The following is a 25974-nucleotide window of genomic DNA, read 5'->3' as shown; positions in this document are numbered from 1 at the left end:
GGAACAGTCATGTACCAATTGATGATGATGAATAACGAACTCTGCTGGGCTTACCTAAAATTTATTTTGTACAAATAGCATGCTCACCATTCATCTTTAAAAGAAGAAACATCTGATGTTGTCCGTCAAAAGAAGAAGTATCCAAAGAAGCCAAAAACTGAGAGTATAATAAATCCTCAGCAGTCCACTACTGAGCCTCTGCCCGTGATCAGTAAAACTGATATCAAACAATATGACTTCCACAGTTCAGATGAAGATGAATTCCCACAGGTAATACTGTATATACCAGACAATTTTTAATGTAGATTATTCTGTGTATAAGAGAACGTTGAAGGGAAAAGAATGTAAATTAGAAAATATTTTTCGTTATAGCTTTAACATTTCAGACAATTTGCTTATTATTTCATAGTAGGTTTCTGTTAGAATGCATGTTAAAAATTAACAGTGACTTGGAATCCAACAAGTTGGCTTGGCTAGTATGGTAGATTTCAGTAGATTTTGACCTTTTGGTCTTCAGACATCTGACCTTCTCCAGCACATTAAAAACTGGAACAAAAGAGGCTTCTGTGAAGTCTCATTTATTTGTTTGTTTGTTTGTTTATTTATTTATTTATTTATTTGGGATAATGAGGAACTGAAACAGAGGGGGAAATATCTACAATTCCTTTAAACTCTTAAAATGATTTTCACTGTTCCTAATTTATTTAAATTAGTATTTCAGTCATGTTTTAAATTTGGGGAAGTGGTAAAGTGATGGGAGTTCTTAAGTTAATGTGCTAGCAACATAATATGAATACATTTTTAAAACCAAGCTTTTGTCTGCAGGTACCCTCACCAGTGTCAGAGCCTGAAGAAGAGAATGATCCTGATGGATCTTGTGCATTCAGAAGAAAAGCAGGATGCCAGTATTATGCTGTAAGAGTTACTGTTTTTATCAGTGTATGTTCTTTGTCTAGTTCTTTCAACGCAGAGAAGAGATACTTGATCAGAAGAAAAACTCTGAGTCTATTTTTAAAAATCACTCTCCTTTTTCTACTCTGCTCCACCTTTTAAAAATGTTTTGTAGTTTCTGAAATAATAAGAGTAGTCTTGCTGCCCATTAAGTTCTATATAGGACACTCCCCAAAAACTACACCTTTTACAAAGACCTAGGCTCACATGAAGCATTGAGGTAGTTTTCCTTTTTGTACAGAAAGTTGTCCTGAAATAGCCTGAAAGATGCGGCCTGTTCCACATGAGTGAAATGTAGGTGTGTATCTGAGCATAAACTCTCAGAATTCTTCCTGAGGAATTTTTTGGAAATTTCTAAGAGTTCATAAAAAACTTATGGTACAGCCCTATTGAACATACAGCTAGTTCATCTGTAATTTTCATTGACAACATTTGATGCATCTTTACGGAAAGAATACAGTGTCTGGATACATGGCTAGAACAAAGACAAAGAGTTTTTATGGGGCATGGAGGAGGAAACCAGTCTAAACATTTTAGAAGTCTAAACATTTTGTTGAGGAACATCTGTGGTGGATTGCCTAGCTGCGACCCCACCTCGATGGGGGGGTCCGTCACCACTGTTGTCCACGTGCTCGTAATGCACTCTATGTGGAGCTACCTTTGAGATTGATGCGGAAGCTCCAAATGGTGCAGAATGCGGCAGCCAGAGTCCTTAGTGGGAAGAGAAAATACCAGCATATCTCTCCCACTCTGGCTGCCTTGCATTGACTGCCCATTCGTTTCTGCATTGACTTCAAAGTGTTAATGATGACGTATAAAGCTCTAAATGGTATGGGACCTCGATATTTGGCAGATCGCCTTCTCCCACCTAGATCTACCCAAATTACTCGGCACAGCCAGGAGGGATGGTTGAGGGGCCTAACGCTGAGAGAGGTCCGGAAGGAAAGAACAAGAAACTGGGCCTTTTCGGCAGTGGCCCCTCGACTATGGAACAGCCTTCCAACAGAGATCTGCCTGGCACCCTCGCTGGGTGTTTTTATGAGCCATTTAAAGACTTGGCTCTTTAGGCAGGCCTTCCCTCCTGTCAATTCTTGAAATCTATCTTTTTGTTTTCTATCATTCCCCATCTTGAATACACCATATTATTGATTTAACTGTGTAATGTTATGATGTTTTTATGTTTTTTATGATATTTTATATTTGTAAGCTGCCCCGAGTAGATGCTGTCTAGGGGGGCGGGTAGAAATCTAATAAACAAACAAACAAACAAACATGCCTAAATGTGCATGTGAACATTATCAAAACACACTGGACTTAATTATTTTAAAATATGGGAGTAAATTCTATTGAAGTATCTTACTTAGTAGCTTAATTCAGTAGATCTGATGATTGTCTGTAATATTTAAAGAAGGTATATTGTTCATACTGATTTAACATAAAACATGGTTTTGTGTTCTCTTTAAAAGTTGTTTCCCCTTTTATTTTATGTTTCCTGATTTTCTTGACAAAGTTGTTTCTACTTCTTGCATTAAAAAATGACTTTGGCTGGCATCTGCCTTCAGTGGCTAGAAAGACACCTATTCACAGAAGGTGCCTTCAACTAATTTGAGGAGAGCCACTCTTTCTGCACTGAAGCACAATCTCTTTAGGAGGGTCTCTTGGTATTCTGTGTGACCTTTTTAAAGGGAATCTTAAAAGGACAGGAGGGAATGAGGAAGTCAGCTTTTACCAGCTCATTTCCATGTGCAAACCCAATGTCATCTTAGGAGAAGATTTCTATGACCTGTCATATTTTTTCTGCAACCTGTCTTTGAGTTTATAGGTAGGTTTGAACATATTTGTGAGTAATGAGTACTCTGTCTGGAGAGGCCAGATTACTCAAAAACATGTTTGAACTTGCTTATGGGTTCAAATGTACTGTAGGTTTCAGAGAAAATTGAAATGTCATAGAAATCCTCCTCCTTCTTCATGACTTTCTTTGCAAGTTGTGTGTTACTTTTAAAAATCGGTCTCAATAATTTTAAAAAATGTATTGTTCTCTTACCTTCTGCAGGCTCGTTTGGACCAAACTAATTATCCTCATGAGAATTCAGAACTGGTAGAATTGGATAAGCTAAGATACAGGCATTGCCTTACAACACTTAGTGTTCCAAGAAGATGTATAGGATTTGCAAGAAGACGAGTTGGGAGGGGTGGAAGGTAAAATGGCATATATTATACTTTTGTTGTCTATCTTTTAAGAGAGCTTAGCTTGCATAGTTTGTATTTATGTTGATATTTCATTTGCCTCCTTCCTGTCTTTAAAATACAGGGTGCTGATGGACCGGATAGCCACAGAACATGATCCTGTCCTGAAACAGATTGACCCTGATATGCTAAACAGTTGTTCAAGCTCTTCCCAAAATCTAGACTTTACGTCAAATTTTTCACGGACCAATGCTTCCAATAAACATTATGAAAATAGACTTTCCCTTTCTGAAATACTAAGCAATATCAGATCATGTCGACTTCAGTGTTTTCAACCAAGGCTACTAAACTTACAAGACAGTGATAGTGAAGAATGTACCTCACGGAAACCAGGGCAGGCTGTGAATAATAAAAGAGTTTCTGCGCCATCTGTAGCTTTATTGAACACCAGCAAGAATGGCATTTCAGGTACGCAAGGATTTGCAATGTTGAACGCAAAATACATATTTATTGTCTTACACTTTGGATCTAACTGAAGTTTCTAGCAATGAGAAGGTGAGTGGTTTGTGGGATGATTGCAAAAGACAAAATGAAATCATAACATATAAATCTTTTGTTTGTTCATGTAAGTACTTCGTTCCATTTCACATTGTTTCATATAAGATCACCTTTGAATATTTGATATCACAGATTTAAAATGTAAGGAAATAAACAGATTTGAAATAGAAGGAGAATACAGTTTGCTTGATAATGAGGTAAAACATGGAAAGAAGCACTGTGTTTGCAATTATGTGGGAATTTGGGAGTACAGTTCAGCAAACACAGCTAGTCTCCTGCTGAGTGGACTTCAAGCTACACTCAGTAGTGCAAGAAATCTACAGTGCTTGTTCAGTGTCTTTTTAATAACTGATTACCTATTGATAGCAGTTCTTCTAGAGCAAGTAGCAATTCCATCTACATCATTGATGCAATGTTAAATCCATGCCGTAGCACAACATTACATTTGAGAGTGATAAATTAATTCACATTCACCTGCTGCACAAAAAATATAAAATTTCAATACATTTTGAAGCCGTGGGCTTAGCAAGGTTTCTCGTTTTTTAAGGAAGGAAAGAAAAAAGTTGGGGATTTTACAGTTGCCAAAATGCTTTGCATATCATGCACAATGAAGGACCATAGGAGAGACTCTTACTTGGCCACTGCTAATGGAAGAGCACTAGGAACACATACAAAGGCAAACTTTGGGTTGCCCGATGTGAGTGATGTCATTTGCTTAATGCCACTTAAGTTTATGAAAGAATTTTGGCTAATTCTTCTTTTTATTTCAAACCTAAGCCTATTTTACTCCTTTAGCGAACTATATTATAGTATCATTTATTACTTATTATCTATACTGTGTAATATTGTGTTTTAGGATACTTCTGAAATATATAGAGTAATGTCTGTGTTTTAAAAATATTTGGACTTCCTTGAAAAGTAGAAATGCTCCAAGGTGGGTAACAAATGAATTTAGAGATTAGTCAATTCTTCATGTATTGGACCTTAACTGGAAAATAAGTGTGCATAAGACTAGATTATAAATGGCTTAAGATGTAATCCTGTGCATATTTGCTGGGAAAGAATTTCTTTTGAGATTTATTTACTGGAGAAGCAGTCCCATTGATGTTACTTTGACTTACTTTTGAGTAGATATGCAGAGGATTGCACTGTTAAATTAGTACAGGCAAAACTGATACACAGTGTTGGATGAAGGGAGGAAAAGCAAGAAGCTGTTGTAATCTGTTCTATTCAAGCTCATGTGTTTTAATTTTTGCCATATGCAAAATAGTAGAAAATAAACATTGAAAATTAAAAACTGCAATTCATATAGGAAAGAAACAGTATATTTTAGAACAGAGGTCCCCATCCCCTGGTCTGTGAGCAGTCCGCGGCCTATCCAGGACCAGGCCGTGGACACAGATCTCCTACCCCCCCTGCGAGTGCTGTTGTGTGCATGCACGTGAGCATGCTCCGCTCCCTGCGGGCACACCACACCCTCCCCAACCAGTCCGCAGTTGGGAAAAGATTGGGGACTACTGTTTTAGAAAACAGTCTTACACAGTCATTATATAAGGACTAGTAGCATATTTGGAGTCATGCTAAATGTGTAACATTGTACAGTACTCAGTAATGTACCCAATGATTACTGTTCTAGATTTCTTATATAACAGTCTTCCTGCTTTTTAATATATTTTGAGTGAATAAAACTTTATTTTAAAGAGTATTTCACTGAAAGATTATTTTTCCAGTGATCCTCCAATTATTTTGGAAATGAGGAGTCTCTGATGAGAGAGGCATATGTGTTTTTTTTTCTCCCAGTTCTTTCCCCCTAACATACTGGAATTTAAGAAATGCATAGTATGTAAAGCAATATAGTTTTTCCAGATTTGGTTGTGACTGAGAGTTTGCCTTTGTATGTGTTCCTAGTCTTGCAGATGCAGTATTATACAGTTTAGGCTGTTTAGCTAAAATATTATAGCTGCAACTAAATAATTTCATGTGATAAATATTGATTTCGTTCGTTTCGTTTAGTCGTTTAGTCGTGTCCAACTCTTCGTGACCCCATGGACCAGAGCACGCCAGGCCCTCCTATCTTCTACTGCCTCCCGGAGTTGGGTCAAATTCATGTTGGTTGCTTCGCAGACACTGTCCAGCCATCTCATCCTCGGTCGTCCCCTTCTCCTCTTGCCATCACACTTTCCCAACATCAGGGTCTTTTCCAGGGAGTCTTTTCTTCTCATGAGATGGCCAAAGTACTGGAGCCTCAGCTTCAGGATCTGTCCTTCCAGTGAGCACTCAGGGTTGATTTCCTTTAGAATTGATAGGTTTGTTCTCCTTGCAGTCCAGGGGATTCTCAAGAGTCTCCTCCAGCACCACAATTCAAAGGCATCAATTCTTCGGCGGTCTGCTTTCTTTATGGTCCAGCTCTCACTTCCATACATCACGACAGGAAAAACCATAGCTTTGACTATTCGGACTTTTGTTGGCAAGGTAATGTCTCTGCTTTTTAAGATGCTGTCAAGATTTGTCATCGCTTTCCTCCCAAGAAGCAGGCGTCTTTTAATTTCGGGGCTGCTGTCTCCATCTGCAGTGATCATGGAGCCCAAGAAAGTAAAATCTGTCACTGCCTCCATATCTTCCCCTTCTATTTCCCAGGAGGTGATGGGACCAGTGGCCATGATCTTAGTTTTTTTGATGTTGAGTTTCAGACCGTTTTTTGCACTCTCCTCTTTCACCCTCATTACAAGGTTCTTTAATTCCTCCTCACTTTCTGCCATCAGAGTGGTGTGATCTGCATATCGGAGGTTGTTGATATTTCTTCCGGCAATCTTAATTCCGGCTTGGGATTCCACCAGTCCAGCCTTCCGCATGATGTATTCTGCATATAAGTTGAGTAAGCTGGGGGACAATATACAGCCTTGTCGTACTCCTTTCCCAATTTTGAACCAATCAGTTGTTCCATATCCAGTTCTAACTGTTGCTTCCTGTCCCACATATAGGTTTCTCACTAGATAGGTAAGGTGGTCAGGCACTCCCATTTCTTTAAGAACTTGCCATAGTTTGTTGTGGTCCACACAGTCAAAGGCTTTTGCATAGTCAATGAAGCAGAAGTAGATATTTTTCTGGAACTCTCTGGCTTTCTCCATAATCCAGCGCAAGTTAGCAATTTGGTCTCGAGTGCCTCTGCCTCTTCGGAATCCAGCTTGTACTTCTGGGAGTTCTCGGTCCACATACTGCTGAAGCCTACCTTGCAGGATTTTGAGCATAACCTTGCTAGCGTGCGAAATGAGTGCAATTGTGCGGTAGTTGGAGCATTCTTTGGCACTGCCTTTCTTTGGGATTGGGATGTAGACTGATCTTTTCCAATCCTCTGGCCACTGTTGAGTTTTTCAAACTTGCTGGCATATTGAATGTAGCACCTTAACAGCATCATCTTTCAAGATTTTAAATAGTTCAACTGGAATGCCATCACCTCCACTGGCCTTGTTGTTAGCCAGGCTTTCTAAGGTCCACTTGACTTCACTCTCCAGGATGTCTGGCTCAAGGTCAGCAACTACATTGTCTGGGTTGTCCGGGATATCCACATCTTTCTGATATACAGTGGTGCCTTGCATAGCGAGGTTAATCCATTCCGGATTAACCTTCGCTATGCGAAAACATCACTAAACGAGAATAAAAAACTCACCGTTAAGCGATGTTTCTCCATAGCGCCGCCATTTTCGCGCCCTCGGTAAGCGAGGGCAGGGCGCGAAAATGCGGCGCGGACCTTCCGGCGGCCATTTTGGAACCGCCGATCAGCTGTTCTCCCCCGCTTCGTTCTGCGAAGATCGCTAAGCGAATCGCTTAGCGATCATCGCAAAGTGAAAAATCGCCATAGGGGCCATCGCTGAGCGAGCGCTCCAGCGATGGCCCGGACCCCCTCGCTATGCGAATTCATCGCATAGCGAAGCACTCGCTAAGCGAGGCACCACTGTAATTCCTCTGTGTATTCTTGCCACCTCTTATTGATGTCTTCTGCTTCTGTTAGGTCCCTCCCATTTTTGTCCTTTATCATGTCCATCTTTGCGCAAAATGTTCCTCTAATATCTCCAAATGATAAACATGTGTTATCAGTGTGCAGTGGTCAGTTGCTGCAGATGGCCAGAAAGAGATACTTTGACTGATGATAAAGGTATCTATCTATGAATTACTGAAAGTAGGTGTTGTTACATGGTGACCTGTTGCTTAAGGATAAGCCAAATCAGAACTTGCAGTATGTTCCTCCTTGATTAAAAAAAACCCACTACAAGACCAATCGGGAACATGATTAATTGGTTCCGGCCGAAGGGGGGGGGAAGAAAAGCAGACAAACTGTGTAAGACCCATTTGAAATGCAAAAAAAGCAAAGCAGAAAGCAAACAAATCGTGCAATACCCATTTGAAATGCAAAAAAAGCAAACAAACCCTGCAAGACCCATTGGGTATGGGGGAAAAAAACCAAAAAAGAAACCCTGCAAGACCCATCACGACATAGAAACATAATCCCACCACCCAGCCAAAAATCACATTGCAAAACCCACCCAGAACAGTTTTTAATAAGTAGAAAGTAACACCTTACCTTACAGGCACTCCGAAGCCTCATCCGACGCACTCACTCTAACGGTTAGCAAATTTGAATTCCCCGCCTTTTTTCCCTGCCCTTTTCTGGTACAGTCAACCCTCGACTTACAAACTTAATCCATTCCAGAAGGAAGTTTGTAAGTCGAAAAGTTTGTAAGTCGATTCAGCATTTCCCATAGGAATGCACTGAAAACCAATTAATCCGTTCCAGCTGTTTTTGGTTCTTAGGTCAAGGGACGGTTTGTAACTTGAATCATTAGTTCCCATAGGAACTAATGCAAAGCCGGTTAATCCTTTCCTACCACTAGGGGCAGAATTTTCTTCTGTTTTTCCTTTTAACCTAAGATGACTTAGGTTGAAAAGAAGGAGGGAAGCAGGGAACAGACATCTTTTCAACAGAACACCTTGAAAACCACGTTTTCAGCCAAGACAAGCACCTTCTGGGAAAAACCAAGCACCTCTCAGACAACAGATCACCTTGAAAAGCACCTTTTCAATCAAGACAAGCCAAAACAAGCACCTTTTGCGGGGAAAGGGGGCAGCAAAGGAGGGAGGGAACACCTTTTAAAAATCCAAAAATCAAAATTTTTTTAAAAAGTGAAAAAATAAAAATACAGTCCGTACAGCACTGTACCAGGCAATACCAGGCAGTCGGAAGACTGTCTCCAAATCCACTCTCAAAACGCTGGGAAGAGCAAGGAAGCAGACAAGCACCCTCTTCACTGGCCAACAGTTAACTGAAAGTTCAAATTTTGTGCTTTCCCCACCTCTCATGCATTTTTTCCAGTTTGTAACTCGAATCTAAGTTTGCAAGTCAAGTCAATATTTTTCTATCAGAGTGGTTTGTAAGTCGAAATGTTTGTAACTAGGGCTGTTTGTAAGTCGAGGGTTGACTGTAACTCAAAATGGTCATGTGTCGGGACATCCATATGTTGAGGTACCACTGTAAGTCTTTGTCTCTTCTATAAAAAGCAGAAAGATAAAGATCAGTGCTTTGTTATCTAATACTTTTGGGTAGGATTTAGATCCTATCAAAATTTCCCTAACGTTTGCTGAAAAAGAACCAACATAACCACTGTGTTGTTGACGAGTCAATGGTCCAGTTATACATCAGGATTATAAATTATTCTGTAGATATAATGGTGATAATTATATTGGCTTTGATTAAATTGAGATATTAATCGTGGCCAAATTAGTTTCATTAACTCAGATGGTCTGTTTTGAGTGTTATTAAGTCTGAATCTAATCCAATAAATAATCTTTTTTTACAGTAGTCCTTACAACTGTCCTGTAAAGTATCCAAGAATAATAGTACTAGTAATACTAATTATTATATTACACTATATTATTATATTATATATTATATTACAGCTTTGTCCTGAGATTGAGGTGCAGTAGCTTTCTTAAGGTTGTCTAGTAAATTCTTGTCTATGAGCTTCAGAAATACTAGTCTGCAAACTATTTTAGAAATGTAACTCATACTGCATTGTGTCATTTGTTAGTGTACTAAATTTCAGTTAGTGAACATTGCCTTTTAAGTATTGGAAGTTGTGTCCACAAAGCAATTCACAATGAAAATTTACTCCAAATGCAATTTAGATTCCTAGCATTTTCACTGTAACCCCGCTCCCATCCTGCACTAGTATCTCCTTCACATTGAATGGAGGGCTGTTAAATAGCCATGATGGTTGTTATCCTCATCTTAAAAGCATGACTGGATTTGAACTATAATGCAGCTTTCAAATAATTAAAATTTGGGCAGTGCTACAGATGGGGAACAGATAGTGGCTGTTGATAGGAAATGGCAACAAGTAAAATCCAGTTATAATACTGCTCACATTCAGACAATCATGTCACATATGGTGATTGCAGCAACATTAAATATGCTTTCTGGAACAATTTCCTCAACACAAAACGTATAATCTGCTGCCCCAAAGTTTTGAACAGAGATATACAGACCATACGCAATTGATGAGATAAAATGAGGAAAAGCTGTATCAACATTGTGTAATTGGGAATCAACTACAGTATATTCCAGAAAAGACATAGTCCATAGCACTGAATTTGATCTCTTTGTGGAATTGATAAAAATCATGGCATTCTCTTCTGCCTTGTTTCCCAAGTTTAGTAGCAGGCAAAAATTCTTTTAATAAAAATGCCTGTAGATTTCTGGAAAAGGTACCCTGTTTTGTGTTTCAGTTGGTAAAAGAATATGAAAATACTAATGTTACCTGCTATTGAAAAGGCACAGTCTTTTATTCTAGGTAGATAGTTCTTACCATCAAGAAATGGTTTAGAGCCCTACTTTTTATATATTTCTATATGTACCTGTGTTTGCTCACAAATGGATGGTGATTTCAGTGTAAGAATGGGGAAGCCTAGTACAGTGGTGCCTCGACTTACGAACATCCTGACATACGATCATTTTGAGTTACGACCAACTCTGACCGCAAAATTTTGTTTTAACTTGTGTCCGGAGCTTCGAGTTACAACCAAAAAATGGTAGAGAAAAAAAGGCATGGAATCCAAATTGCTAACCGTTGGTAGGTGAAGAGGCTGCTTCTTTGTAGCATTTTCATCCCAAAGGTTAGAGTGAGTGTGATCAGAGGAGGCTTCAGACTGCCTGGTAAGGTAAGGTGCTGCTTTCTGCTTTTTAAAAACTGTTCTGGGTGGGTTTTGCAGCGTGGTTTTGGGCTGGGTGGTGGGATTATGTTTCTATGCTGTGATGGGTCTTGCAAGGTTTGTTTGCTTTTTTGTGTTCCCCGCCATTTCTAATGGGTCTTGGAGGGTTTGTTTTCTTTTTTGTGTTCCCGCCCCATTTCTGATGGGTCTTGCAGGGTTTGTTTGCTTTTTTGTGTTCCCGCCCCATTTCTGATGGGTCTTGCAGGGTTTGTTTGCTTTTTGGGTTTTTTCCTTCCATTTCCTATGGGTCTTCCGGGGTTTGTTTGCTTTTTGCTTTGCTTTTTTTGCATTTCCGATGGGTATCGCACGGTTTGCTTGCTTTCTGCTTTGCTTTTTTTGCATTTCCAATGCTCCCTCCCCCTTTGGCCAGAACGGATTAATCACGTTTCCGATGGGTCTTGCAGAGGTTGTGTGTGTGTGTGTGATTTTTTTTCCTTCGGCTGGGACGGATTAATTGCATTTCAGTGCATTCCTATGGGAAATGGTGCTTCGACTTACAACCATTTCAAGTTATGACCGGAGTTCTAGAACCAATTAAGTTTGTAAGTCGAGGCACCACTGTAGTTATTAGTTAGTGAGTATTAACATGCCAAAGATAATTGACATGAACTCAGATCTCATGTTTTGAGGTTCTTATAACACAATTCTTACTCTCAGTTGAGTGTGTGGCAGATTGAAAGGCTGTAATTAAACTGCAATACTGCAGCTGAGAGTGTGCTCACAACCTTAGTTTGATCCCAGTGGGCTCAGGTAGCTGGCTCAGGGCTGACTTGTCCTTCCATCCTTCTAGTGTCAGTAAATTGAGTACCCAATTGGGGGGTGCAATGAGTAGCTTGCATAATTGAATTGTAAACCACTAAGAGAGTGTTTTAAGTGCTATGTGGCAGTATATAAGCAGCACACTTTTGCTTTGTATTGTGAATGGAAACAACACATTGTTCTTCTTTTCAATGCATTGTAATTAGGAAGCCAGTATATATCCTTCACAAAATTAAGCTTCTCCTGTAACTCCTTGTGCTGTTGGGCAGTTGGCTAGGTAACTCAAAACCAGCAGCTGGTAAAGGAAGGAGGAGTTGCAATTTGGTTTTGGAGCAAGATATGTGGATAAGGTTGCCTTGTTTAAAAATTGATTTAGCTCTCCTAATTCTGGGAAACTTTCAAAGTGTCCTGTTGCATAGCTCTGTCTGTGCAGCATGAGTGATCTATCAGCCAATTGCCTCTGATTAAATCTTTTTTATTTTGAAGTGCATGTTACCATTTCTTATAATGATAGATCATGTTCACCTCAACATTTTAAAAAGGAATTATAATCAGTGACAATCTGTAGCTGACAGTGTCATTTATGTTGCATAGAAGGGGCTATGCAATAGGATATTGCCTCTTTTTTCAGAGATGAATGACAACTTTTGTGGCCACTGACACATTGCAGAATTATGGCTGTGTAAGGGTTGTATGATTGCACATCTGTGTTCTAGACTAAGAAAAAAGTGATGATACCCCAGTAAAACACAGTGCAAAGATAGTGTTTGCTAGTTAAAGTTAGTGAAGGAAAATATTTAATGAAACTTAAAAATGTCATGTCTAGCATTTTGGTTTCTTCATTCAGGTTGAGTGTCATAGTGTTATTGTTGTTTTATTGTTGGTTCGTGTCACTATTGTTACCTTTGACTTCTTTCTGGACATTCCATGTAAACCTGACCTTACACATATGGTAGCTATAATCATGCCAAGACAGAAGGATTATCCACAAGCACTTCTGCCAGCAAATGGTGTCCTTGGTCAAAATGGGAGCCACAAGACCAAATCTTGTGCAGTCCTTCTTCCTGTGGTGGAACACCTGCCACATTTATGACACAGTAGCATTACAGTCAGTACACTTTGATGAACAAGATTCTGGCCATTGTTATGAAATCAAAAATGGTCACAGTAGTGCAGGGGCTTACCCTGCAATGGAATACTTTTTAGACTACTGCTTTAGACAGCAAGGCTGGGAGTTCAGTTCCCCACTTTGCCTCCTGGGGAAGTGCCAACCTGTACAGTCTTGGACAAGATGCATAATCCCAGGATGTCTCCAGAAGAAGGAAATTATAAACCATTTCTGAGTACTCTGTACTTAGAAAACCCTGGAAATGGTCATAATTGACATGATGGCATATAATGCTTATGATTATTCTAGAAGTGTGCATGTTTGATACATCCCCATGGGAAAGAAAATACTAAATGCAGAAAATTCTAGCTCTGTTGTATTGCCTTACCATTTCTTTTTCATACAAGAGCATTCTATCATCTCCCACCTGCTATCTGAATTAGTGCAATGCATTGTTACGTTACTACAGTAGTAATGAATACCTCGGTTAATGTAATTTTCAGTTTACAAACAGAAATCAATTGAAAATAATGCCTCGGTTTACAGGTGGTTTTTTTCCGGGGTTTTTTGGTCTATGAAGAAAGTTTCCCCAGGATGCATTGTCTGGAGGTTTATAGCACCACCCCCGTTCCTATGGCAATCCGCATTTCAGTGTACAAATTTTTCGTTTTATGTAACGTCCTGCAGAACGCATTAATTTCGTAAACCAAGGTACTACTGTATATGATAAACATGGGCAACATACCTGTAAAAAAACAGTATACATACTGGCAATGCTGAATTGCAAACAGTGATGTTTGTTTTCTTAGTTTTCTATGTAAGCAAACCACGGTAAGTTGTCCCAAGAATGCCAGAATTCTGCCATTGACGTTTTATTGGGGTGTGATTTTATGTCTCAATACTGTGTGTATGAAGATCAATTTATTCAGTCTAGAAATAAACTGAGTTGCGTGCAAAGATCACTGGTTCTAGCCAGGACAGGCGGCTGTGCGGCCTAACATTGAGGGAGGCCCGGAGAGAAAGAACAAGAAACCTGGCCTTCTCGGCAGTGGTCCCTTGCCTCTCAAATAGTCTGCCTGCAGAAATCTGCCTGGCTCCCTTGCTGGGTGTTTTTAAGAGCAAACTTAAGACCTGGCTCTTTAGGCAGGCTTTTCCTCCTGTCATCATTAATAACGTTGCAATCTGGAATTATATTGTCACTGTTGTTTTTCTTTAATTATATTGCTTTTACTTTTATGTCTTATTGTTAGCCACCCAGAGTAGACTTCGGTCTAGATGGGTGGTGTATAAATTGAATGAATGAACAAATAAAAATAATAAAATAAAATGAAGACTTGGTTCCTCATATTAATAACAGTTGCAGTCTGAACAGCACAATCCTGCGTATGCTTATTCAGAAGTAAGTTCTACTGAGTTCATTGTGGCTTAATTCAAGAGAATAGAAATAGTATTGCTGTTTCCAAGGATTTATAAAATACTTTGTAAATGCCCCAAACCTGATTCAAAATCTGTCAATTTTTTTATTTATCCCATAATCTAAATATAGATTATGCAATAAATCATCGGGTCTGGTTTCTCTCGAGATCGTATAAATCTTTCATTGAGTCGTCTGACTTCGGCAGTTCTTCTGATCAAATGAAGTATTAATTTTAAAATGTAGACGATAGGCTTCTGTGTTCCTAGAATGGCAGTTCTAGTGTTTAGACATGTTAAATATTTTCATCACCTATGTGCAGAAGCTATTTCTGAGGGTGATATTCAGATGTGATGATAGTTGTCAAAAACAGAATGCCTGCTTAGAGAACTCCAGGAGCTTCTCCAGTCACAAGGCAGTCTAAGGTGGTTAAGAAATTTCTTAGCTTTTCATAAATGATGTTACAGTATATAATTTAAGCTTGTCACAGATACTTCAGAAAATTGGTAGTTAGTGCTTCTCTTTATTCCTGGTTTTTTCCTTACTGCAAGTAGGGCTAAGAATTAATGCTGCTGCAACAGAAGAACTGCTCCACAACACAACACAATGAGGAGAAAGATAACAAAAACAGTTTGAGACAAAACTGTTAATAAGTTGCAAAATTTGGGAATCTCCTTTTCCCTCATTGACTTTGCCTTGTCTCACTTCATTTATAATGTGCTGTATTTTTAGGAAATTTAGTTTTAGACTTGTTACCTTTTTTGAAAAAATACAGAATTTTTTAATGAAACACATTTTGATTAACTGCTTCACAGAAATATACCCAAAAACATACATGTGAACTTGAGCTTTAGGTTCATTGTTAGGTTAGGTGCTCATGGTGGGTTGAACTGAATATAGCTAAGAAAACAGCTGTGCCACATGGCATCATACACATTTTGAGATTGATTTCTCACATGACTTACTGTATATGCCTAGCTTGCTTATTACATTAGCCTCATGGCATAGTGGTTAAACTGCTGTACTGTAGCCAAAACTGTACTCATGATTTTAAACGAACTCTGGCCAGTTTGACAAACCAGCTTGACTGGAGCTGGCTTGTTTAGAAATTGACAGAAAGACAGGATTTCTGAGAAGTGAAATTAAACACTGCAGAGTTATTTTCCTGACTGCACAAGATAAGTGGCCCAATGCATCTCATGAATTTACAGGAGCACATACATTTAAAGAGATGAATTATAAGAATAGTGTGCAAAATTAGAATGCATATTTATTATATATGCCACATTTTACTCGCCTTTAGAAATTGAATTACATGTTATATACAATTGATAATATGCATAATATTGTACACATTTTCCCTATAAAATAGTACCTCTGTAGAAAACACTGCCATATTTCCTTTTAAGGTGAATTGGACACATGAAATTTCCCAGGCTGTTGCTTTGCTTCCCTGAAAATCCATTGATTATAGCAAATGTCTTTATTTGTACTTCTTGAAGGATGTAGCCACTTTTCAAAACACAGGCACGATCATGCTAGTGTTTCAAAGAAAAGGCAAGAATTAATACAGATCCTTAGAGTATCATTGAAGTTATTCACTGGTGACTGAGTTATTATTAAGAGCAATTTAAGTTGCAGGTGCTACCCAGAGCTGTGGGTTGCTTTTCTGATTCATTTGATTAACTTTCATATCCTGAACCGCTGCATTTTCAAGTAGCTTTCCTTAAATATTGATTCCCCCCCCCCTTTATCTGAACTGAGGAACTTTTAAATCAACGATTCCATATTGTTGTCTCCCAGGACAAAAAGACCACTGTTAATAACAGTCCTACAATATTAAAATTAATCTTTCATGAATCTTCTGTATATTGTTGAACATTGTCGGTCCAACTTTTGTAGCTCTTCTGACTTCATAATGACATGTTGTGCTAGAGGCTTCTGGGAAATTGAGCATAGTTTTCTTTTCTTCAGTAACAGGGGGTATCACAGAAGAACAGTTTCAGACACACCAACAGCAGCTAGTTCAAATGCAAAGACAGCAGCTTGCTCAGCTCCAGCAGAAACAACAGTCTCATCATTCCTCCCAACAGACACATCCAAAAGCACAGGTAAGAGTTTATTCTAGAGAACAGATTGTTTTTCTTCCAGAAACATAGACCCAGTTCTGCTTCTGAACTGTTTTCCTTTCTTGAACTTTAAACCACAAAATATTAGGAGCTGAGACTGGATTGCACAGTGTATGTTTAATCTGTCTGGCTAGCCCTAAATTGACTCTCCTTTAGGCATACACAAAGTTACATAATTTGTGACTTGGATGATCACCAGCATAGACAACAGCAATTATTGTAATCATGGAAACTGAAAAAAAAATACAGCCATGATCATGATGGATGTCCATTGATTTCTGTCCTATTTGTAATTTCTGATTCATGCTGCATGAATGCACAAAGAAGTGTATAGTGTGGATCAATCAAACCCTGTACATTTTGGAAACTTTTTCACTTTCTGTTTGATGCTTTTACTGTATCCTTATTCCAAAAACTGTATTTCTTTCATCTTTGTAGAAAGTTCTTGTATTATTTAATATTTTAATCAGATTAAGAAATTGGTGATTTCTAGTATTTTATGGCAGTGCTGCCCACTTTCCTTAAGTATGTGGTATTTGCTCCTCAAAAATTCCTTCTCTTCTGTTGTTCACATATTATGTCAGAGTGTGAGTAAAGTTTATAGTGGTTTTGCTTGCAGGTATTCATTAATGAGTCTAAATCAGAAGTAAAATTTCTTTAATAGTTTAAGAAAATTGTTATTTAGTTTGATGAAATGGAATCCCATTATAATGAAAATCATTTAAACATTGGCCAGAGAACATGGTTGTCCACCATAATTGTAGTGGTACACAGTAAAGTTGCAAATTTCTTGCTAGTTAAGAAGTCACCACTTGTATCTGTTGTTGTGCCCCAGTTCCATGACTATAGCAGGGTGCACAACAAATGATATAATTAGCAACCTGTTAACAGCAGTTCGCCACTGCAATTTACACATTACATTTACCCCAACATAAATAATTAATAGGATTTTGTTTGCTTAGAATGTGGTAAGCCGAACTGATTAAATGCTCTGTTTCCTAACTTATTAAATGCTCTGTTTCCTAGCAATGTTTGCTTGTTTATTTATTTAAAATATTTTCCCCGCCTCTCTCCTTAAAAAGGACCCAAAGTGACCTACAGTGGTGCCTCGCTTAACGGCGATAATCTGTTCCAGGAAAATCCCCGTTAAGCGAAAACATTGTAAAGCGAAAATAAAAAGCCCTTTGAAATGCATTGAAAACCTTTCAATGTGTTCCAATGGGCTTAAAACTCACCGTCCAGCGAAGATCCTCCATACGGTGGCCATTTTCGCTGCCTGTATAGCAAGGAATCCGTCCCTAAACACAACAGGGAGCCATTTTATTTACCCGGCGGCCATTTTTAAACCGCTGATCAGCTGTTGAAAAATCGTTTTGTGAAGAATTGGTTCCCGATCGTCGTAAAGCAGATTCGTCGTAATGGGGGGCAATTGTAAATCAAGGCACCACTGTACATAATTAAAATACATTATTTAAAGCTAAGAACAAGTATACAAATGTTAAAAAGGAGCAAACAAATACCACTCTGAAAAATGGTAAACATAAGCAATACTAAAAATACATTCAAAGCAGTAATGCATAACAATCTGTTTAAAAAATATCACTCTGGCAGCCAGTTACTGAGGGAAAGCCTGCCTGAAGAGAAAGGTCTTTGCCTGCTTACGGAAGGACAGCAAAGATGGGGCCAGCCTGGTCTCCTGTGGGAGGGAGTTCTGGAGTTTGGGAGCAGTGACAGAGAAGGCTTTTTCCTCTGTCCCCATCAAATGCATCTGTGAGGGTGGCAAGACGGAGAGAATGGCCTCTTTTGATGATCTTAACACCCAAGCCAGCTCATAATGAGAGATACGGTCTTTGAGATATTGTAGTTTGAACCCAAGCCATTTAGGTCTTTATAGGTTGAAACTGGCACTTTGAATTGTGCCCAGAAATGGATTATCAGCCAGTGGAGTTGTAACAGGTAGATAGCATGATCCCTGTAACCAACCCCAGTCAGCAATCTGGCTGCTGTGTTTTGAATCTGCTGAAGTTTCCTGACACTTTTCATAGGCGGCCCCATATAGTGCACATTACTGTAATCCAGACAGGACGTAACTAAGGCATTTCTGACCATGGCAAATCAGACCTTTCCAGGAAAAAGATGCAGCTGACACACTATTTTTAATTGTGCAAATGCACTACTGGCCATCACTGAAACCTGGGCATCCAGGCTCCGAGACAAATCCAGGAGCACCCCAAGCTGTGATGGCCACACTCTAGAAATAACATATTAATAATAAACCCATTAACATTGAACACATTAATTTTTTGTACTGATGGCAACCCCCCATGTAATGTTTAAAAACTTTTTTAAAACATTAACAGGAGTTTTACTTGTTAACGGTATTAACTGTATGCCTCTCCATAGAGGATATTAAGTTAGTCCATAGTATCCTTCCTCAAAAGGAACAAGGTATATAGTTCCCTTTAAAAACTATATTCGTACTAGATAGCCAAGAATCTATGGTACTTCTCTGAGGTTCTGAGAGTTACAGTATAAGACCATTAGGAGCCCCAGAGTTAGGCATGATTTTTCTATAGAGACCCAGTTGGCTGCTCCCACCTTTTTAGTTTAGCCCTAGAAAAAGCTTTACCTGAGAGTTCAGGCCTCCTTAAAGTGTGTCTCAGAATGCTGCTGGTTTGTTTGATCCTAACCATCTACCGAGGTTGTAATAACCGGATTCCTGTTGTATCCAGATAGAGGCACCTGCACTGCACTGCAACACAAATAAAAACAAAAATAGTGTCATCAGTCTCATGGATAACAATTTCAAAAATGGTATTACAGCAAAGCTGTGTAACCCAGCAACCTCTGTACAAGATGAATCTGGAATGATATGCCCATATCTCCTCCTCCAAAAATCTTATGTACACATGAAAAGCCTACCATACTGCAGAAAGCCTAGTTGCCCATCCCATGGTTGGCTGCATATATGCCTGTTCAAATAAAGCATAACGATAAGTTAATGATCATGAAAAAGAAGAAAACCTCTGTTGTTGCAAGGAGGAATTCTTTTTCATTTGTGGCCAACTGTGTTATGGTCAGAAAAAAGTGAATCCAGGATACAGCAATTCAGTTGTCGGTGTTTGCCAGTTAAACAATATAGCCTTAGCAATAAGAGAAAGAGCTTGTTTCAGTGTTTTCACTTTGAACTATTGATCCCAGTGAGTTAGTTTCTCAATTTTGAGCATTTAACCATAACTAATTAATTTTCAGACCTAACATCCAAACTACTGCTGATTCAACACTGCTATTCTAATTTTTTAAAACCAGAAATGTTTATTGGAAATTTTAAATTTTTCATATCAGACCTCATTAGAATTTATATGGAACATCATCTGTTAGTTTTAAAAAACCAGCTAAGACCTCTCTGACCTTCCTTAAACACTGAGGCTTTCTTCCTCCTCCATGTACAAATTACCCTCTGTGTCTCTTGGATGGGGGTCAGTGCTGGAGCAGCTTCGTCAGCTTCTGTTTGGGGTGCAGATGGACGTATCTGTGTTTCTGGTGTCTAGCCAGAGTCTGTGGACTTGATGGTGGTCTTTTACCATGGGTCATCCGGTCTTTGCCTACTCCCTATGGAGAAGGCCAATTGAACAGCTGTGTGATGGGGGAAAGATTGCTGCTTTTAGCAGGGATAAAGCATAAACACTTGGAAAGTGAAAGTCTGAGATTTCTTTCCTTGCTTTTGTATAGAAATGAGTTGTCCTTTGTTTACTTGATGAGAAAATGTCCAAATTGGTAAAAACATTGATGTGTGTCTGTGTTATGCATATGTAGCCATGGCCCCCTAACATACACGGGTGCATCTCTTGGTCCAAAATGGTTGTACATTTGAAGGTAAATTATTGCCTTTTTTCAGCTAAAGAATTGACCATTAGAGCTTTGTGCTGGCAATGTGGAAGGTCGAAAAGTGAAGATTGTATAATTTATTTTACAGTCTCTTTGAGGAGAAATCTTGAACAAGAGCACCACTAAGTTTCATGTTTCAATTTTTATTTCTATTTATATCATAAGAGGCATTGTGTCGTTTACTACTATCTTGTTAGTAGTCTATAAAAATGATAATTTTTGTTATCAATTCCCCAGGGCTCAAGTACCTCTGACTGTATCTCAAAAACACTTGACTCGGCCAGTGCCCATTTTGCTGCATCTGCCGTGGTGAGTGCACCTGCTCCCACTCGAAGTGAGGTAGCAAAAGAACAGAGCACCAGCCACAATATCAATGGTGTTGTTCAGCCTACAGGTATGGATTTTTGTTGTGTCAGAAAGAGAGAGAGAGAGAGAGAGAGATGGGCATCATCATGGCTATCTTGACTTCAGAGGAGGCAGCTGCCAGCTATTATGTGCAAAATCCAAGGCAGTTTCCTGTGCTCTTCAGCCCATAACTTATTTACTTCCTGCAGTTTTTTCCCATCCATTGTACCACGTATCATACTGCTGATGCGTAATTTTTAGTATTTACACCAAAAACAAAATGAAGACAATTAAAAAAAAAAAAAAAGACTCGTGACTTCTTTGTAGGTAACAGATTTATTTGAATGTGGGCTTCCATAGATTGAAATCCACTAGTTTATACACACAGAGTGTGGTCCACAGGTTTGCTCTGGTAAAAATAATTTAACAAGGCAGAAAGTAAAACGTTTTACTGAATACTTCTGTTTGTTAGTGACTCTTCTAAGAAAGAGAGAGAGAAATCATATATACAGTTATGGGGATAGGAACAGTGAAATGAGATGTAGGTGACAGTTGCATTATTGGCATTGGTAATGGACTTTTAAAGTGCTGGCGGTAGGTAGGTTAGCTGTGGATGATCTATGGGGCTGAAGGCAATTTTTAAAATTTTCCGTCACCTGAGACCTGCAGTGTTAAAGGGGCAGGTCTCTAAATGGAGAAGCATGTAGCCAAAGACATACTGGCTTTTTAAAATTTTAGAAATGATTATTGCAAAGTTAAGTACTTTAAAGTTTGCTACTGTAGTTGTTGGTTAAATGAAAAATACATTTAACTGAAAAAGCTCCCTCACATCTCTTTGGGGAGTTTAGAGGCCCAAAAGGATTGTGGGGCCCTGAGAACATGGCACAGTTATATCCATGCCCCGGAAGGCAGAAGTAGGTTTATGATCCAACCTGTTTTTAAAAAGTTATTTTTTTGTAGGCGGGAACCCAGGAGTGCCGAGGGGCCAAATATGACTGACTCTGTGGAGTGTGTTCAGCCAATGATCCAGATGTTGTTGCCCAAATTAATAAGCTGATGCAAAACATCTATACAACTTGTATTGAACCATGAATACATAACTGTTAGTCTACAACTGCCACTGGACTTTTGTTTTTACTTCATTTTGTTGTGAATATACAAGGAACAAAACTAGAGATTAAATAAGACTGTATTGACTGGAAGATAAAGTTCATATGCTTACTGGATATACTATTTGTTTCAGCCACAGTCCAGAGAATTAGTTTGAACCTTTTTGCCATCTTCACTTCAAAATCCCTGTTGGGCATGTGCAGTTCTTTTCAAACACTTCCAGTCAAGGTTCCCTCTAAAGTGCACAGTTGTGTGAGCATGCACAGCTCCACCCCCTCTGTGCAGCTTTCCTCCTACTCTGCATACTATGCAACTGTGCGCTTTAGAGGGAACCTTGACGTGACGTGTTTGAAAAGAACTGCACCCCCTTTGATTCTGGCTATGATAGAACCCCATATGAAGGGGCAGAGTCTCATGTGAAAAGAACAAAACCTGCCCAGCAGGGCTGAAAATTAGAGAGAATTATGCCTCAAGTGGCTTGGAGGATATTAACCTAAATTTAAGAACTAATCTTGACATTTAGTCCTGTATAATTTTCACAGTGGCTCAGGACAACAACTTCCTAAATTGGTGTCCTCCAGATATGTTGGGCTACAGCTGTCACCCACCTTTGTAATCCTGTCATGTCTGAATGGTGACAGATTGAGGGCAGCTAGCCTAGATTTTATTAATTGTGGTATTTGCTATTTGTTGCAATTTTACTAAGTGTGCATGTGCTTGTTTTGAACAGCTACGTCAAAAACTCTGTACTCCACCAATATGGCTCTGACATCTAGCCCAGGGATCTCAACTGTACAGCTTGTGAGGACAGTTGGCCACACCACCACAAACCACTTAATCCCAGCATTGTGCACAAACAGCCCTCAAACGCTTCCCATGAACAATTCTTGTCTCACCAACACAGTCCACCTCAACAATGTCAGTGTTGTTTCTCCAGTCAATGTACATATCAATACAAGGACTTCAGCACCATCGCCAACCGCCTTAAAACTTGCCACAGTTGCTGCCAGTATGGACAGAGTGCCAAAGGTGACTCCAAGTAGCGCCATCAGCAGCATAGCAAGGTGTGTATGTACTGAAGATGTGATCCGATTTTAATGTGTCTCTTTGTTCTTTTATTTTCTCTTAAAACTTGAGTGCATCCTGGCAGTCTAAACTTCGGCACCCAAAAAGGAAAGGCTGGTTTCTATAGTAGTATAAATTCTCTTTGCGTATCCTATTATTTATTTTAACTCTTCCACTTATTTGCTAGTTGTGAAGAAATACAGTGACCTGTGAAAGCAGTAAAGCTCAGTTCCTAGGGGAAGTAGCATACAACTGCTACTCTCTTTGGAATTTTAGGAATAGCCTTACACCCTCCCACACACACTTTTTTTTAGATATATGTTCAGCTTGTAAGAATGTTTTATTTTCTCCCTTTAGTAAAGACTAAAACTCTCAGAAAACTAAATTCTGATTGCAGTTCTATGTTCTATGTTTCCAGGCAATGTTCCCTCTAAGCTGCAATGGCTTGCCCAAAACTCCATCAGGGTTGCACATGGACAGCCAGTAGCTGGTTTGTTTACTTCCCATTTCAAATGAAGCCCCCAAATGAGGCCACACCCACCCCTGCGCACACGAAGTGAGGCTCCTGTGCAGCGGGACAGAAACTTAGAGGGAATGTTGCTCTTAGGAAATTAGTTATACCTACAATCCAGATTTTTAAGTGAAAAAATAGTTTGCCTAAATCAAGCAGTAGTCACTTGTGAAAAGCACTGCTTTTGTCAGCTGAATCAGGAGGGGGAAAGAGATCCCTTCACCACTGCATTCTGCAATGCATCCCAAAAATCTGCTCCAAAATCATCCTGAGCTGGGTGTGGGTGGTGCCAAAAGCTGCAGAGGGGAGGGAGAAAGTTTTGTTGTGCCTTCTATTCAGTACCAGCAAAATGTCAGATTTAAGATAAAATTCTAAAATAAGACCATGTGTCCTGGAATACTGTTTGGAAAGAAACACAGTAAAATGCTTGGTGAAGGAATGGAATATTTGCTTTTGGAAATCTTCTATACTTGTAAACATTTAATTATTTTGAAATAAACTTCAGTAGCTAGCGTTCAAAAATAAAAACATCTAGGGAACTAACTATGCATAAATACAATTTTAATTGATTTTCCTTTTATTTGTTTGTATTATTGTCTTTATCATAAGCATGAGATCCACTGATAAATTAATGCTAAATATTGAGAAATTATCTGTGGAAATACTGCTTTTCCTATTTCTAACTATTTTTGGGTTTGTTTGTTTTCTGTCTACCTAGAGAGAACCATGAACCAGAAAGATTGGGTTTGAATGGAATAGCAGAGACAACAGTAGCAATGGAAGTGACATAACCTAAAAACAGTGGCTCAATTTGTGCTGATGGTGTAGTCATTTATATTCCAGCTGAATGCAAAACAACACTCTGTGGATCACAGGGAATTAAAATGGACCTAAATGGACTATCATATCGTATATTAAGTCGATATATAATGTACATTTTGTAAAATTGGGAAAATCACTACCTTGTAAAATAGTTTATTTGTATCATCAATATTATTTCTGTTACTTGAATAGTAGATATTCATCATCATGCTTTTGCACTTGAATTTGCAACTGAATGGATTTAAAAATAATTCTTTAATGGGATCATGAGCATGAAATGGGATCCTGCATCACTTGTTTTAATTATTTATTTTGCCATGTTTACATTTTGTATCTTGTAAAAATAAATCCAACTTTGTGTCTAAAAAACGTTAAAGATTCATAGCTAGGAAAAATTCTTGTAATTTTTTTCTAAAGGAAATGTAAAGTTTTCACTTGGTTCATTTTGTTTCACAATTTTAGATGGACTTTTTGGTAAATACTTTAGTGGCATTTCACTGTCAAATATGAAGTTCAAGGCAAAATAGTATTTTCTATTACTGTGCAGGGGAAAGGGATGGATCGATACATGCAAATTTAATGTAGTAACCCACTTTTCCATATATTTTGAATGTATATTTCTATTTATAATACCAGTTTATAAAAAATAATTACACAGAAAACCTGACTAGTAAAAATTATGCATCTAGCACATATTAAACTGTGCAGATATGAAGAAAATTTTCAACTGATTATATTTTATCTGAAGTCTGCATAATTTAACCGGCTTTTAACTGTAACACACCACATAAATGATATTTTACCAGGTATATATTGCATTATATATCATTGCAATAATTATTGGATGTCTAGATATCGAGCCATCCCAGGTGATGGGGGAGGGGGGGTTGTGGCAGATTGTCTTTCAATTTTGGAGCGTTTTCCTGTGGCTACAAGGCAAGTAACGGGTTGGAAAAAGTCTGACTGTAAGCGTTGGACACTTTCGTAGTGTAGTGTTTTAGTGACTTTTTTTATACGGTTCTTGTAAATTAGATATGTGTAGTGGTGTTTCAGAATGTTTGTTTATGCACTAGTTCAGACAACTTTCCCTGTTACTTGTTCTTGATAAGTGAAAACTGCAGGGAAATAAAAATACATATCAAAACATGGGCACTTTGCAGACGTGTTTATTTCACAATATGGAGAAAAATTGGGTCACTCTTGGACTGGAGGCTAGTTGGTAATCAGTCTGAGATATCATTCGTGCAGCATGTATATCAAACATCATGAAGAGAGCAGCTGCTGCAGGCGCTAGACCTTCTGAATTAAGGAGTGCATGTGCAATTGTGCAAAATGTTGCTGCATGGAGCAATGTATTCAGCACTTGAAGCTGCATCTGTGATTTCCAGTATTGAACTGGTACTTTGCAGACCTCACTGAATAATAAGGCTGTAAAACCTGGCATGGACGACTGACTGGTAAACACTGCACATATGTGAACTCTGCAGGCAGCAAATTGTTGCATGTTCCACTCTTTAAACTGAAAGTTGAAAATGTTAAAAGGGATAACTTTTCCTTGATGTGCATCAGCGCAATATTGCACAAGTAATCCCTACCTCATAGCTGTACTTTATGCTTTACCTGCGTTAGAATCATCTGAATGGAAGTTTAGTATTTGATTACTATATGGCAGAGGGATCTGCATACAGTAATAATAGTTCACTAAATCTTTGTGAATATGTATTTCGAAGTGTGTATGAACATATAGAAAGTATTGACATCTAAATTTGGTTTCTTTAGTTGAAATTTAATATTATATTACAGATTTATATATTGTGCCAGGTTTTTTTGAAAGGCATAAATTCTGCGTATATGTTATTGATAT

General features: G+C 38.6%; 1 protein-coding gene across 2 annotated transcripts in view; it reads left to right on the top strand.

Moving 5' to 3' along the window:
• EPC2 (enhancer of polycomb 2) overlaps positions 1 to 25256 on the top strand; it is a 96184-nt gene extending 70928 nt beyond the window's left edge. The window contains exons 7-14 of one of the 2 annotated variants that reach the window (XM_020785669.3): positions 79 to 270; positions 826 to 915; positions 3005 to 3150; positions 3263 to 3606; positions 16215 to 16351; positions 20495 to 20651; positions 22443 to 22776; positions 24007 to 25256. In XM_020785669.3, coding sequence (XP_020641328.3) covers positions 79 to 270; positions 826 to 915; positions 3005 to 3150; positions 3263 to 3606; positions 16215 to 16351; positions 20495 to 20651; positions 22443 to 22776; positions 24007 to 24079 — 1473 coding nt within the window. In that variant the 3' untranslated portion in view covers positions 24080 to 25256. The remainder of the gene's footprint in view (positions 1 to 78; positions 271 to 825; positions 916 to 3004; positions 3151 to 3262; positions 3607 to 16214; positions 16352 to 20494; positions 20652 to 22442; positions 22777 to 24006) is intronic. The other variant, XM_020785670.3, reaches the window with a different exon arrangement.
• The last annotated feature ends 718 nt before the right edge of the window (positions 25257 to 25974 follow it).

The sequence above is a fragment of the Pogona vitticeps genome, chromosome 1 (assembly GCF_051106095.1).
Source record: "Pogona vitticeps strain Pit_001003342236 chromosome 1, PviZW2.1, whole genome shotgun sequence".
Classification (NCBI taxonomy): Eukaryota; Metazoa; Chordata; class Lepidosauria; order Squamata; family Agamidae; genus Pogona; species Pogona vitticeps.
The sequence above is the reverse complement of the archived record's forward strand: the minus strand, read 5'-3'. Positions and strand labels throughout refer to the sequence as shown.